The following is a 16552-nucleotide window of genomic DNA, read 5'->3' on the forward strand; positions in this document are numbered from 1 at the left end:
AAAGACGGGCCCTACGCGACCGGCTTGTATATATTGATTCTTATTGCTGCTTTTCCTCTAACCGCACCTAATGCTATTTAGCCTATTTCGAAGATGGGTTCCACCACTCAGCATGTGGTAGAATTACATAAATATATTGTTTTTTATACATATTTTATAGTTTCTACTCTTTCCTCCGGAAAAATGGAGGGGTCCCCAGGAAAGCCGTTGAGGTCCCAATGACTTGTGATCTATACTGAAATGCATGAAAACTGTATAGAATTACACTCTATTATACACTTCTTTGAAAGATTTAAATTTCAATCCGTCTATTTATTCCACATTTCAGCAAAAAAAAGGTTTATATTTCAGTAAGGATGTTTTTTATGAAAGATCTCTCATGATTTCAGTGAGAATTTTTTTGCAAAACATATCTCAAGATTTGTAAAAATACTTTTTTCCACTAAAAATTATGTCTGCAGATATTGTGTGCACATAAATACCTTCTGTTGGGCCTTTGGTGGCTACCACCATCTTTGCTGATCGACAATTTTTTATTATGAAGTAGTTTCGATATGCTTTTATAATAATAATTAAGCTGTCCAGGCCAAGCAGTTAGCACGCTAGACCTGAAGTCCTTTGTCCATGAGGACAAGGGTTCAGGTCCTTGTGTCGCTGGTTATTTGGTTTGAAACAGGGGTCAGTGGCGTGACTCTGTAGGCTTAGCCACAGTCGACCCAGTTATAAATGGGTACCTGGAGAAACCAAGAGAAGGTAAACCGGAAGAGTGTGCGAAGCACAAGATGGTTGTTTCCGAGCTCCTCCTTGGACTTACTGGCTGAAGGGTCATGAAAAGGAGATCACCCCTACCAGTAGGCATTGTAAAGTCCAATGCCGTAATATTTACCCCCTTTCTTTTACCTTTTATCATAATATTTATTTAGGTTTGCTTCTTTCTTTTAGTAATTAAAACAAATACTTGGAAATGCTTGAACATTTATTTTTCACATATACTTCTAAGAATATTGTCGAAACTTTCCTGTAAAACTAATGTCAAAAGGCCATAAGTTAAGGACTCCTTACCTAGGGATGAGAGTTCCCAGGCACTCATCCAAATTAAAAAGGACCTCATTATGAACAGGAAACTTTTGCATCTGTGATTTATTTAAAGAAGAAAAGGCTTATATTGCTTGTGTTTTATTTAGCTTTAACGCTACATTTTATGCAGAAAGTTCCTTCTATAAACTGATATTGCCTGATGCAGTCTTTGCCTACTTTGATATTCACTCTCATCTTCTAAAATAAATTTGAATGTGATTATTGGTTTTCCTATGTCGAAGTATGGTAGGGCAATTATAGGCTAAAGAAGTTAGCCCACAAAAAAAGTGTGTGTTTGTGTGCAAGAAGCATATTATTTGTATGCGTAAATTGATTCCTCTGCACTAAATACATAATATAAACTAATCAAGGTAGAAGCATGGAAATTTATGCAAAATATTTCTGAAACCTAAGAGTGTACATGGGTTACAAAAAAAGAATATAAAATAAAAAGATAAAAACGAAAAAACTGGAAATATGATTTAAGACTACAGCTGTTATGGCTAACATCCCAAGCTATTGACCGTGGTGAACGAAACAAGAAAAAAGCAGGCAATGTCAGTCTGTATTTGCGAGCGCCAAAGACCCAAGCAAGCAGGGGGATGCAATAGAAGCCAGCTTTTTGATTGGTAAAGAGTCGCTAGTAGTAGTAATAAATACAGAAAACGTTAATATTGCTGTAACGGAAGTTTTTTTGTTAAGAAATGATTGTATCGTTCAGTATTTCATAAAGGATTTCGCCAATGACAAAATAAACACCTAGAAGCCGCATGTTTGCTTATTGACTCTCACACAAACACAGTATTCATGGTTTCATTTATTAATAAAAAAATTATCCACAGATCAAGTTTTTCAAGGAAAAGTAAAGAGTCCCATTAAGCCAAAGATGAGCAGAATTAAAGTCAAATAATCTTCCAAGCCCTAAACTACTACAAATCATTATCAATGAATAAATGAAGCTCAAAACGAACAGTAATTACAATAAATGGCCGAGTCAAACTCGAAACGAGCAGAAATTAACATGAGTAGGGCTGATAAGCCCCATGCCTTCTCAAGACCAGAAAATAATTGGCGCTTTACAGGAAGAAAAAAAAATCACAAATGACCGTGGATTGTCAGTTTAATTTACATATAATGATATTTATTCCTCAGAATTTTAATATTCTTTATTTATTAAAGTAAAAAAAGTGAAAGTATTTAAAACGTATCTTGTTTTCAGTAAAGCGCGAATGACTGCTTTGACATATTTTGTCTTTGACTGCTGTTTACAGGTAGTATTGGTTATTCGGAAGTATACAAACGTATTCAGGGGGGATTTTTTCTGTTGGTTGGGGGGGGAGGTTGCGTGGGAGGATCTTTCTGTGGAAGAATTGTTCATGGAGGAGGGAAATGGTCCATGAAGGGGCACCAGATTTCCCATTAGTATTTTAAGAACGATCAGAAATTAAATAAAAAATAAGTTTTTTCAACTGAAAATAAGGAGCAGCATTAAAACTTAAAACAAACAGAAATTATTCTGTTCCCCTCCTTAACGCCAGGATCTTTATGCTAAGGTTGGACTCTTTCTCCCCACTCTACTTCTTAATACAATAAACATCTTTAGCGTAAAGAGTGGGGCGTTGAGGAGGGGACAGTCCCTTTCATATACGGAATAATTCCTGTTCGTTTTAAGTCTTAATGTTGCTCCTTACTATCAGTTGAAAAAACCTGTTTTTATTTAATTATAAAAAGGCACAGATTTTGATTTCACATTTTCGAAAAGCCATCTTTTAAGGTAGCCATAAAATGTGAAATTTCAATTAAAATGACATAAGAGACTAACATTTTCTGAATAAATATACATTTTGGAGCTGTCAGTAAAAAGAATAAGAAGAAGTAAAAAAAAGTCATGTGATCTCTCCATATCTACTTACGTCTCTCAAGTTAAACGTTATTTCCAGATTGTTACAAAAGGATTCAGAAAATTCAGGGTACATATCCAGTACGTCAAGCAAGTCATCTCGAGTTATTTTATGTAGATCACAGTATGTTAGAGCACGAACATTGCATGAAGATTTTCCAATAGTTGTGTGTTTGCAAGGATGCTCACCAAAAATGTCGTCTTTGCCTAGAAGACAGAAAACGAGATTATCGAACGAAACTTTTCTCATATTGGAGTTTGATATTTTAATCTTTCAAGAGTACATTGTTGCATTGATTAACTGCATCAGACAGTTACAAGGGTGGTTTGGTAAATCTTACAAATCTGAATTATGGCAAATCTGATATCTCGATAAATCCGAATTGGGAAGTTGAAAATAAGGAAAAAATCGTTCTTTTTCTTTCAGCAGATGTCTCTACTATGAATAAGTCCAGTGACATTTATTAAAGAAAATTTACCAGGAATATGGATGGGTACCACTCTGCAAAACTAAGAATTCTAATAGATTTTTCCGGAACAAAGAATCCTAATGAAAGTCACGCCATCATATTCAATTTATAAGAGAAACCTCCTCCAGAGGTTTCAAGCTCCCCTCTGCAAACAGCCTGGAATTTTTATTTTTTTTTAGAAAAAAGATCACTGAAGCGTGTTTATTTGTTTTTTGTTTTTTTTTTTCCAGTGGTGATAGTGTCAAACCATTGGTCCTAGAATATCAGAAGAGGGATGCTAGAAACGGAAATTAAGAGTTTTAGTGAACTGTTTAACTAACTAAAAAGGTTGGAGGGCAAGTGGATCCCCTCCTATGCCCCTTTTCTCCCCAAAATTATCCAATCAAAATTTTGAGATAATGATTTTTCAGCATATTTGAAAGGTCCAATGACTATCATTCTGGGCATAATGTGCCCCCCGCCAACAGCCCGTGGGGGAAGGGATGTAAGTTCTAAGACTTTCCCATCGCTTACGTATGGTATTTATTATAATAAATGCATTTTTCTGGGAGAGGGGGGATTTTCTGCTAGGAGAATTTCCAATGGAGAGAATTTTCGTGGGGAGACAAGTATCCGGGGGTGAACTTTCCAGGGAAATTTGGCACTGGGGGAATTAACCAGAATTCCTATATGAAATTCTTTTCATTTTTGTTAGTTTCTTTTTAAGCTAAATTTTATATGTTTAGATTTTGCAGGGAAATCATCCTGGGAAAATTTACAGCGGGGTCGGAACTATCAGGAGGATTTTTTTGGCGGATGACATTTTCGTGGGAGATACTTTCCACTGGAGGAGGGCTAAATATCCTGGAAAAGTTTTCCACGAAGGGGAAATTTCCCGTATGATTCGGAATAAGAATTTTTTTTTTTACTATATTTAGCAAAGTAGCTATCTCAAAACTCTTATCGGCTACCCTCGAGATTTTAGGGTATGGTAGGTAAGAAAAAGGGCAAAGAAGGGGCTGGTGACCCTGCAATTATTTCTAAACTCTTAAATAAGGCACAAGATCCTTTTAAGTTTCCATTTGATGATCCATTTTATTTCTGGGGATATTTCAGATATCCTCACATAGCGTTTTTCACATGAACACTAGAGTTTCAGATAAATGCCCTTAACCGTTCCAAAGTTTTATATACGCCATTTTGACAACATGGATGCAAAGAGTACATTTTGATGTATCTCAACATCCCCTTAAGCATTCAAAAAAAAGCTTCAACTTAATAGCCTTTGATATTCTTGAGACACTGCCGATACACGCTTTTGACCACCTGGATGCGCATAACATCGCATTGTTTATTACAAGATCCCCTCAACATTCCCTGGGAGTTTCAACTTAATATCTTAAGTCACACTTGACATATTGCAAATGAGTTTTCTTGACAATATGGATACGTGTAGTGTCTTTTGATTTGGTTCAGCATCTTCTGAACATTTCCTAATAGTCCAGCTTCATATCCTTAGACGTTTCTGTGATATTGCAAATAAACCTTATTGACAACTTGGATGTACACATTGCCTTTTTATTTTGTTTAATATCCCCCTCAAAGTGCCTAAAAATTTCAACTTAATACCTAAGCGTGAGATATTGCAAACACTCGATTTTGACAACGTGAATGTACTTAGTGTATTTTCATTTAGTTCAACATCCCACACCCCCAACATTCCCTGAAAGTTTTAGCTTAACAACCTTAGAAAATGGCTTTTTCTAATATTTTATCGGTTGTCTTAGAGAATTGGAGAGGGGGCAGCTAAAGAGGACGTGGGAGGGGGTTGGTCACCCTTCAATCGCCATTTCTTAAAAAGTGACTAGAACCTTAAATTCTCAATTAAGTCCACTCCTAGGTAAGGAGCGATTCTGGATGATATTAACTGGAACTCAAAAAAGGAAGTTTTTATGGCCATTATTACATATAAAATCAGTTTTTTTTTTCCATTCCATATATACAAAATTATTTAGATTTTTTTTCGAAATTGCCCTGTAAAAGCTACGTGGCAGAAAAGACTTACCAAATTTTTGAAAAGGAGGAAAATATCTAAAAAAACGCAAGTGACAATGAAGAAAATCACACTATCGAATCCAGCACATTAGTGAAGCCTGTTAAAGAGGATGTTGATTTTGCTTCTTTTTTTCCGTAAGAAAGATCACTGATACGTGTTTTCTTCTTCTTATTTTCCCCAGGGTCGATCGGATCAAACCAGTAGCCTTTGAAATCCGAAAACGGCTAATGTTTATGGAAATTATAAGTTCTAGTGCCTATTTTAAGCGGTCAAAAGGATGGCACCACGGGAAAACGTTTTTTATGCCATTTTGTGGCACCAAACTACAAATTTCAAACAGTTTGCGGTAACGAACTGTAAATAAGGAGAGACCCGGCTCAATAGTAACCAAAACTCTAAAAAACAAAACTTTGATACCAATTGATATGTAAAAAAATTGGATTTTTATGCTGATTTTAAATATTCAAGTTAAATATACAAAAGGGTAAACACCCCCTAATTTTCACAGAATCTTAATGAAAATCATGCAATCAAATTCAGCGTATAAGAGAACTCTGCTGCAGAGGTTTCAAGCTCCTATCTGCAAAAATGTGGAATTTTGTATTTTTTGGCATAAGGAAGATCACGGATACATGTTTATTTTTTTTTCCAGGGGTGATCGGTTCGACCCAGTGGTCCTAAAATATGAAGAGGGGGCTCATTTGAACGGAAATTAAAAGTTCTAGTGCCCTCTTTATGTGACAAAAAAATTGGGGGGAAACTAGGCCCCCTCTAACGGCCGTTTTTCTCAGAATTGTCTGATCAAAATTTTGAGATAGCCATTTTATTCAGCATAGTTAAAAGGCCGAATAAATTTACCTTTGGAGACTTCATGACCCCCAGAGCCCCTGGGGAAAGGTCTTTAAGTTACAAAATTTAACCATTTTTTACGTGCAGTATTTTTTATTGGGAGGACATTTTTTGGGTGATGGGAAAATTTGTCTACAGATGGGATTTTCCAGGAGGCCATTTTGTCGTGGGGAGGGATGTTTTCAGGGAGTAAATTTTTCAGGGGAAATTTTAAACTGGTGAAATTTGCTAAAATTCTTATACGAGATTCTTCGTATGTCTTGCTTTCTCTTTTTCGATTCAATTTTATATGTGGAGATGTTAAGGGTAAGTGTCCAGGGTAAATTTTCACCAGGATTGGATTGTCTAGAGCAGTTGTTCACAAACTTATTTAGATACTGTAGTCCATTTTATCCACAGAAAATTTTAGATACCCCTTCTAAGTTACAGTTACTAAGTAAACTATACCTAAAATATAAATAAAATTGCCAGTCCTATAGTTAAAGGTTTTTTTTTATTTTTTTGTTGGCTGGCCGTGTACCCCCTAAAAAATTTTATGGACCCCAAAGGGGAACAAGTACCGAAATTTGAGAGCCACAGGTCTAGAGACTAAATCGGTCAGGAGGAGGGATTTTTCCGCGGAGATGTAGCCAGACTTCCTGACATTATTTAAAATACTATCAGAAATTAAATAGAAAAACAAGTTTTTTTCCAACTGAAAATAAGGAGCAACGTCAAAACTTAAAATAAACAGAAATTATTACGTATATGAAGGGGATTGCTCCTCCTCAACACCTCACTCTTTACGCTAAATTTTGAATTCTGTCCCAATTATTTAAGAATGATTCCTAAAACACAATGTTCTTTTAATTAGAAAAATAAGAAGCTTTTCTTAAAGTACTAAAAAAAACTTTAGGGTAAAGAGCGAGGTGTTAAGGAGGAGCAATCCCCTCATATACGTAATAATTTCTGTTCTTTTTAAGTTTTGGTGTTGCTCCTTACTTTCAGCTGAAAAAATTTGTACTTTTTTTTTTATTTAATGGCACAAGAAGGAAAAATGCTATCAATTGAAAATTCAACTCGCTTTAATTCAACTCGATTTAATTCAACTCGATTCAGCTCGATTTAAGAGTACCGAAAAACTGTGAATTGAAAGATTTAAGGAAGTAATGTAGCACGGTGGCGTATTCGTTACGAAAAAGTCCTGTAGTCCAAACAAGAGAAGTAATTAATACAAATATTTATTTTAAAGCTTTGTTTACCTAAGTTGATTCACTTGATGCTTCATAAAATTATGTAGAGTGATAAGTAAGTTTGCATGAGTTATTGTGAAGAAGGGTGATGAGTCTTTGAATAGGCAGGGGGGAGATGCCTCAAAGAGTACATTCTAAATTCCAAATTGTCTAACTCTCCAGATACCTACAAAGAAATATAGAAAGGTGCCTGAGGGGGGGGGGGGGGATTGTGGAGAAAATTTAATACGTTCTTCGAGGAAGATGGTGAAGAATACGTGTTTTTTTTTTTTTTTTTTTTTTTTCCTGAATGGGTGATAGTATCGACCAGTGGTTCTAGAAAATGAGAAGAAGGATCATTCCAAAAGAAAATTAAGCATTCTAATTCTCTTTTTATCTACTGGAAAATATTGTGAAAGAAATCGATTTAAAATTTACGAAAAACTTTATATTGAGCACCACCAGTTTCAGAGACAGTAAAGCCTTATGCCATATTCATATTACAAATTGACTCCTTATCACTTTTTATCCCTATAATTTTTTTTAGTCTACATCTTTAATATTGAAGCGGGGGAGGTGATTATGGCACCCTTCCTATTGCTACAATCTTTTCTTTTATTTAATATACTATTTTTATTTTCATACCTACCGGCACAGAAATAGCAAAACGGTGTGGGGTATCGTGAGTACTTCCAGGAAATTCTTTGGGTAGGTGGTGATGGTAATTACCACCGGATGCTTTTTTTTTAGCGATTTTAAAAGGTAATACTTTTCATTTCCTATTTATGCAAAATATTTAATGTATTCTTGTTTCCCACAGGAAGTCACCCCCCCCCCCAACTGGTGTCAATGGTAAGCACCCCTATAAAACTGGTTCTATTTGAAAAATTCGCCTTTAAAACCGTGTAAATGATTACTTTATTTATATTCTTGATTTTTCAACCCCATCTTCCTAATTAATTTTTAACGGCTGAATTTTTTCAGGGACAAATATCTTTTTCAAATATTTTGTAAATATTAAATTTGAATGGAAGAAACGGGAGAAGAGGGAAGAATGGTTTTCCACATTCGCATTTAATACATTCGCATTTAATGTGTTAAATTCGCATTTAACACATTCGCATGGTAATTGTAAATGTCGCATGCTGATTCTAAATATGTAAAAAATATACTAGTTTTATAGGAATTCATTAAAAGGAATTATGACTTTTAAGTTTGCATAGTCTTAGATGCATTAAGTAAGTTAACCCCAAAAAGCAGTGTTATCTTGATGACAACTATGCAATGATCAAACAGTTCGTGGTAACGAACTGTAGTAAGGAGCAACCCGGCTCAGTAGTAACCAAAACTCTAAAAAATGGAATTTTGATACCAATAGCTATATCAAAAGAATCGCATTTTAATGCTGGTTTTAAATATATAAGTTTCATCAAGTTTAGTCTTACCCATCAAAAGTTACGAGCCTGAGAAAATAGGGGGAAACACCCCCTAAAAGTCATAGAATATTAACGAAAATCACACCATCAGATTCAGCGTATCAGAGAACCCTATTGTAGAAGTTTCGAGCTCCTATCTACAAAAATGTGGAATTTTGCATTTTTTGCCAGAAGGCAGATCACGGATGCGTGTTTATTTGTTTTTTTGTTGTTTTTTTTTCCCAGGGGTGATCGTATCGACCCAGTTGTCCTAGAATGTTGCAAGAGGGCTCATTCTAACGGAAATGAAAAGTTCTAGTGCCCTTTTTAAGTGACCAAAAAAATTGGAGGGCACCTAGGCCCCCTCCCACGCTAATTATTTTCCCAAAGTCAACGGATCAAAATTCTGAGATAGCCATTTTATTCAGCGTAGTCGAAAAACCTTATAACTATGTCTTTGGGGACGACTTACTCCCCCACAGTCCCCGTGGGAGGGGCAACAAGTTACAAACTTTGACCTGTGCTTACATATAGTAATGGTTATTGGGAAGTATACAGGCATTTTCAGGAGGATTTTTTTGGTTGGGGGAGGGGTTGAGAAGAGGGGGATATGCTGGGGGAACTTTCCATCGAGAATTTGTCATGGGAGAAGAAAACTTCCATGAAGGGAGAGCAGGATTTACTAGCATTATTTAAAAAAAAATTAAAAAATAAATGTGAAAAAGCTTTTTCAGCTGGAAGTAAGGAACAGCAATAAAACTTAAAACAAACAGAAATTATTACCCATATAAGGGGCTCACCTCCTTATGATACCTAGCTCTTTACACTAAAGTATTTTTGGTAATTTCAACTATTTATTCTACGGCTTTTGTGATTCAGGGGTCATTCTTAATGAATTGGGATAAAATTTCAGCTTTAGTGTAAAGAGCGAGGTACTGACGATGGGGCGAATCCCCTCACATATGTAATAAAAACATGAGAATACAAAAGTTCTTTACGTAAGCTAATTTATAAGTTACGTAAATCTTTTACCAATAAAAAGATTCGTAAAAAATTAAAAGTTCTAGTTGCCTTTTTAATTAACCAAAAAATCGGAGGGCAACTAGGCTTCGCCCCCGCTCTTTTTTTCTCAAAATCATTCGATCAAAATTATGAGAAAGCCATTTAGCCAAAAAAAAAAATATACAAATTTCGTTTTGATTATTCCTCTGCGGAGAGCCAAAATCAAAACATGCATTGATTCAAAAACGTTCAGAAATTAAATAAAAAAAAAGAGTTTTTTTAACTGAAAGTAAGGAGCGACATTAAAACTTAAAACGCACAGAAATTACTTCGTATATGAAAGAGGCTGCTTCCTCATCAACGCCCCGCTCTTTACGCTAAAGTTTTTTACTTTTTTAAAAAGAAGAATTGAAGAAAGAGTCAAACTTTAGCGTAAAGAGCGGGGTGTTGATGAGGAAGCAGCCTCTTTCATATACGAAGTAATTTCTGTGCGTTTTAAGTTTTAATGTCGCTCCTTACTTTCAGTTAAAAAAACTCGTTTTTTTTATTTAATGAAATTAAAGAAACAATCTGCAAAACGTTCAATTTTAAATTTTGATTCAAATAGTTAGCTTTGAGAGGAGGTAGTTAGCCCTTGGGATAACTCTACGAAAAATATTGGGTATACTATGAAAAACGAACAGAATTAAATATAAAAAAGCAAGTTTTCTCAAAATAGAGTGAAGAGTGAAACTAAAGCAGAAAAACTGAAATCATTCCTTATTTTGGAGGCTTTTCCTGCTCAACCCACTGCTCTTTGCACTGAAGTTTGGCTTTTCATCTGAATCTTTAAAAATGACTGTTCAACCACAAGGGTCACCGAATTGGAATTAGAAGTATTTTTAAAGAACTATAGAACTTTAGCGTAAGTAGCAGGGGCTGAGGAGGAGCAGTCCCGCTGATATAAGTAATGATTTATGCTTGTTTTTAATTTTAATATTGCTCTTTACTGTCATTGGAGAAAACTATTTTTATTATAATTACATTTAAATCAAGCAGTTCTTGGTAATGAACTGTAAATATGGAGTGATGGGGCTTAATAATAACCGAAACTCTAGCAGAGTTTTGATACCAATATATATATATATATATATATATATATATATATATATATATATATATATATATATATATATATATATATATATATATATATATATATATATATATATATATATATATATATATATATATATATATATATATATATATCAAAAGAATCGACTTATATTTTTTATTTCAAGTATATAAGCTCCCTTAATTTCAGTCTTACCCATCAAAAGCTACGAGCCTTAGAAAATTTGCATGATATATGAAAGGGGAAGAAGCCCCTTAAAAGTCGAAGAATCTTAATAAAAATAACATCATCAGATTCAGCGTATCAGATATCCCTAATGTAGAGGTTTCAAGCTCCTAAAATGTGGAATTTTGCTTTTTTTTGCCAGAAGAAAGATCACGGATGCGTGTTTACTTGTTTTTTGTTCGTTTTTCCCAGGGGTTATCGTATCGACCCAGTGATCCTAGAATACCGGAAGAGAGCTCAATGGATTGGATACTAGAAGTTCTAGTGCCTTTTTAAGTTTGACCTATTTTATAAGTTTGACATAATTTTGCCTGTCCTTCCACAGGAAATAACTGGTCATGTGTCATTTCTAAATTCTTGGTCAAACTGCCTAAGACCGTAGGTAGGCGTGCCTTATTTACCTCTCATTCTAGGAAATCTAACGGCCCCATGTCAATTTTAAGTTCTTGGTCATCCTGTCTCAGACTCTAGGTGGGCTTGCCTTTCTAAAAGCTAACAAACAAGTAATGGTTAAATAAGAGAGACATACTTACTCCCGCCATTTACTCGGGCCATTTAACCAAACAATTGGACAACTATAGTTTCTATGACTATCTTAGTTCTATGACTATCTGCCTTAGTTCTGCCCAAGGAATGACCCCCTCAATTTTAATGCCACTCCTTACTTTCAATGAAAAAACTTGTATTTTTTATTTAATTTCTGAACGTTTTAAAAATACTGCAGGTTTTGATTTTGGCTCACCGTACATGAGTAGCCTAATTAAAATGAAATTTGCATATTAATTTTACTGTTTTTTGGCTAAATGGCTTTCTGAAAATTTTGATCGGACGATTTTGAAAAAAGAAGCGGAGGAGGGGGGCTAGTTGCCCTCCAATTTTTGTTACAACTTAAAAAGGGTACTAGAACGTTTAATGTTATCAATAATAATAAACATCGTAAATTACGAATTAACCTGCGTAACGAACAAATATATTCGTATATTTTTACTATGTACATTAGGGGGTTCGTCCTCTAGTCAATACCTCGGTCTTTACGATAGAGTTTGGATTTTGTTCCATATCTTTAAGAAAGACCCCTTAATCACAAAGGCCGTTTAATTAGAATTAATGTTATTAATAACAATAAATATCGTAAATTACGAAGTTTTTACGAAAGTACTAAAAAAAATTAATGTAAAGAGCGAGGTATTAACTAGGGGAACCCCACCCCCCCACACACGTAAAAATTTCTGTTTATTTTAAGTTTTGATGTTGCTCCTTACTTTCAATTGAAAAAAAACTTGTTTTTTCATTGAATTTATAATCGTTTTTCAATAATGCTGGGAAGTATGGCGCCCCCTTCATAGCAAAGTCCCTTCTCCCATGAAATATTCCTCTATGGAAGGATCCTCCCACGTAACCTCCGACCCCCTTCCCCCACTACCAGAAAATATCCCCCCTGAAAACGTCTTCATAGTTCCCAATAACCAATACTATATGTAAAAACATTGGACAAAGTTCATAACTTGCAGCCCTTCCCTCGGGGACTGAGGGGGATTAAGTCATCATCAAAGACATAGTTATTACATTTTCTACCATCCTGAACCAAACGGCTATCTCAAAATTTTGATCGGGTGACAGGGAAAAATGAGCGTGAGAGGGGGCATAGTTTTCCTCCATTTTTTGGTCACTTAAAAAGGGGACTATAACTTTTAATTTCCACTCGAATGAGCCCTCCCAGATATTCTAAGACCACTGGGTCGATACGATCACCCCTGGGAAAAAAACAAACACGCCTCCATGATCTTTCTTCTAGCAAAAAATGCAAAATACTACATTTGTACAGATAGGTGCTCAAAACCTCTACAGTAGAGTTCTCTGATACGCTGAATCTGATGGCTTGATTTTCATTAAGGTTCTATGACTTTTAGGGGTTGTTTCTCCCTTTTTTTTCAAAAATAAGGCAAATTTTCTCAGGCACGTTACTTTTGATGGGCAATACTGAACTTGATAAAACTTATATATTTGAAATAAACATAAAAATTTGATTCTTTTGATGCATCTATTGGTATCAAAATTCCGTTTTTTAGAGTTTCGGTTGTTATTGAGCTGGGCTAATCATTATTTACAGTTCGTTACCACGAACTGTTAGATTTTTTTTCCCACTGGCACGTCGCATGGAAGGGGTCGTCATATAAACGTCTGAGGGGGGTAAGTCTTTTAAAAATCAGATGTTCCAGACCATATAACAACAAGAGCTAAGAGCTCATATGGCACTTGTGACGAGGCAAGAAGAGCTACGTGCCAAGAGCTCATATGGTATGATCTCTAACAAAATTCTAAGAATCAATATATTGATTTGTAAGGAAAATCAGAGGCTGAATGCCGGTCAGGATTTAAAATAAGAGCTCTGAGTCACGATGTCCCTCTAAATATCAAAATTCATTATGATCCGATCACCCACTCGTAAGTTATAAATACCTAATTTTTTCTAATTTTTCCTCTCCCTTTAGCCCCCCAGATGGTCGAATCTAGGAAAAGACTTTATCAAGTCAACTTGTGCAGCTCCCTGACACGCCTAAAAATGTTTATCGTCCTAGCACGTCCAGAAACACCAGACTCGCCAAATCACTGAATCCCTCACCCTAACTCCCCCAAAGAGAGCAAATCCAGTACGGTTACGTCAAGCACGTATCAATGACATTTTCTTATTCTATCCACCAAGCTTCATCCCGATTCCTCCACTCCAAGTGTTTTCCAAGATTCCCCCCCAACTCCCCCGAATGTCAAAAGATCTGGTCGGGATTTGAAATAAGAGCTCTGAGACATGAATTCCTTCTAAATATCAAATTTCATTAAGATCCGATCACCTATTCGTAAGATAAAAATACCCCAATTTTCACGTTTTCAAAGAATTCCGGTTCCCCCCTCCAACTCCCCCCAATGTCACATGACCTGGTCGGAATTTAAAATTGGAGCTTTAAAACACAAGATCCTTCTAAATATCAAATTTCATTAAGATCTGGTAACCCTTTCGTAAGTTACGAATACCTCAATTTTCAAAATTACCCCCCGCCCGCGAATCCACCAAAGAGAGCAGATCCGGTATGGTTATGTCGGTCACGTATCTTGGACAGGTTTTTATTCTTCCCATCCAGTTTCATCCTGATCTCTCCGCTTTAAGTATTTTCTAAGATATCTGCCCCCCCAACTGCCCCCCCCCCCCCCACAATGACGCTGGATCCGGTTGAGATTTAAAATAAGAGATTTGAGTTACGAGGTCCTTCTAAACATGAAGTTTCGTGAAGATCCGATCACTCCTTCGTAAGTTAAAAATACGTCATTTTTTCTAATTTTTCAGAATTAACCCCCTCCCCAATAGAGCGGATCCGTTCCAATTATGTAAATCAAGTATCTAAGACTTCTGCTTACTTTTCCCACTAATTTTCATCCCGATCCCTCCAATCTAAGCGTTTTCCATGATTTTAGGTTTCCCCCACCCCAAACTCCCCCCAATGTCACCAGATCCGGTCGGGATTTAAAATAAAAGCTTTGAGACACGATATCCTTCTAAATATCAAATTTCATTGAGATCCGATCACCCATTCGTAAGTTAAAAGTACCTCATTTTTTCTAATTTTTCAGAATTAACCCCCCCCCCCCAACTACCCCAAAGAGAGCGGAGCCGTTCCAGTTATGTCAATCATGTATCTAGGACTTGTGCTTTATTTTTCCCACCAAGTTTCATCCTGATCCCTCCACTCTAAGCATTTTCCAAGATTTTAGGTTTCCTCCTCCCAACTCCCCCCCCCCAGTGTCACCGGATCCGGTCGGGACTTAAAATAAGAGTTCTGAGACACAATATCCTTCTAAATATCCATTTCATTGAGATCCAATCACCCGTTCGTAAGTCAAAAATGCCTCGTTTTTTCTAATTTTTCAGAATTAACCCCCTCCCAACTACCCCTAAGAGAGTGGATCCGTTCCGGTTATGTCAATCATGTATCTAGGACTTGTGCTTATTTTTCCCGCCAAGTTTCATCCCGATCCCTCCACTCTAAGTTTTTCCAAGATTTTAGGTTTCCCCTTCCTAACTCCCCCCCCAATGTCACCAGATTTAGTCGGGATTTAAAATAACAGCTCTGAGACACAATATCCTTCCAAACATCAAATTTCATTAAGATCTGGTCAACTGTTCGTAAGTTAAAAATACTTCAATTTTTCTATGTCCTCCGAATTAACGGGCCCCCCACTCCCCCCCAAATGGTCAAATCGGGAAAACGATTATTTCTAATTTAATCTGGTCCGGTCCCCGATACGCCTGCCAAATTTCATTGTCCTAGCTTACCTGGAAGTGCCTAAAGTAGCAAAACCATGACAGACAGACAGACAGACCGACAGACCGACAGAATTTGCGTTTGCTATATGTCACTTGGTTAATACCAAGTACCATAAAAACTCTGGTGTCGACACAGCCCCCAGGACCCTGGGCAGGCGTTGTAAGTTGTGCCTGGGGGCATATATGGTATTTAAAGTAGGGATGCTCGCACAAGCTTCAGAGAGGACTCATTTGAATGCAAATTGAAAGTTATAGCTCACTTTACAAGAGTCAAGCGAGATCGGAAGGCAACTAGTCTCCCCCCCCCCCTAGGCTCTTTTAAGCCAAAACCATCCGATAAGAACTTTGAGATAGCCATTTTTTAAAATAGTTGGAAGATCATATAACGAAAACTACGGGGTCAACAAAATCCCTCAGGGCCCGGAGGCAGGCGTTATAATATTCCCTCGGGGCATATATAGTTGTTATGAACAGGATGTTCGTATTGACCTCATAGAGGGCTCATTTGACTGGAAATTGAAAGTTTACTTCAGTTTTTAAGAGTCAAAAGAGATGCAAGGCTATCTTGCCCCTCAACGCCCTTTTTCCCCACACCCATCCGATAAAAATTTTGAGCCACTTTGTTAAAATAGTTCAAAGGTCAGATAATAAAACTCCAGGACCGACGTAACCCCCAAGCACCCGGGGGCAGGCGTTTTACGTTATGCTCTAGGGGTATATTTGGTTCTTAGTGCAGGGATGTTCGTATAAACTTCAGAGTGGGTTCATTTGAATGGAAATTGAAAGTTATAGTTCCCTTTTTGAGAGTCAAAAGAGATTAGATGACAACTAGCCCCCTCCCAAGCCCTTTTCCCCCAAAGCCATTCGATAAAAATTTTGAGAGAGCTATTTTTTTTTAAATAGTTCAAAGGTCAGATAAGAAAAACTCTTGTG

At 36.3% G+C, this 16552-nt stretch overlaps 1 protein-coding gene across 2 annotated transcripts in view; it reads right to left on the reverse strand.

Annotated features, from left to right (window-relative positions):
* LOC136043058 (potassium voltage-gated channel subfamily H member 7-like) overlaps positions 1–16552 on the reverse strand; it is a 159682-nt gene that overhangs the window by 36027 nt on the left and 107103 nt on the right. For both annotated transcript variants that reach the window (XR_010621539.1, XM_065727962.1), the window contains exon 8: positions 2991–3184. Coding sequence is in view for 1 of the 2 variants with exons in the window: in XM_065727962.1 (XP_065584034.1) it covers positions 2991–3184 (194 nt within the window). In the remaining variant the exon portion in view is untranslated. The remainder of the gene's footprint in view (positions 1–2990; positions 3185–16552) is intronic.

Source organism: Artemia franciscana, unplaced genomic scaffold (assembly GCF_032884065.1).
Source record: "Artemia franciscana unplaced genomic scaffold, ASM3288406v1 Scaffold_289, whole genome shotgun sequence".
Taxonomy (NCBI): Eukaryota; Metazoa; Arthropoda; class Branchiopoda; order Anostraca; family Artemiidae; genus Artemia; species Artemia franciscana.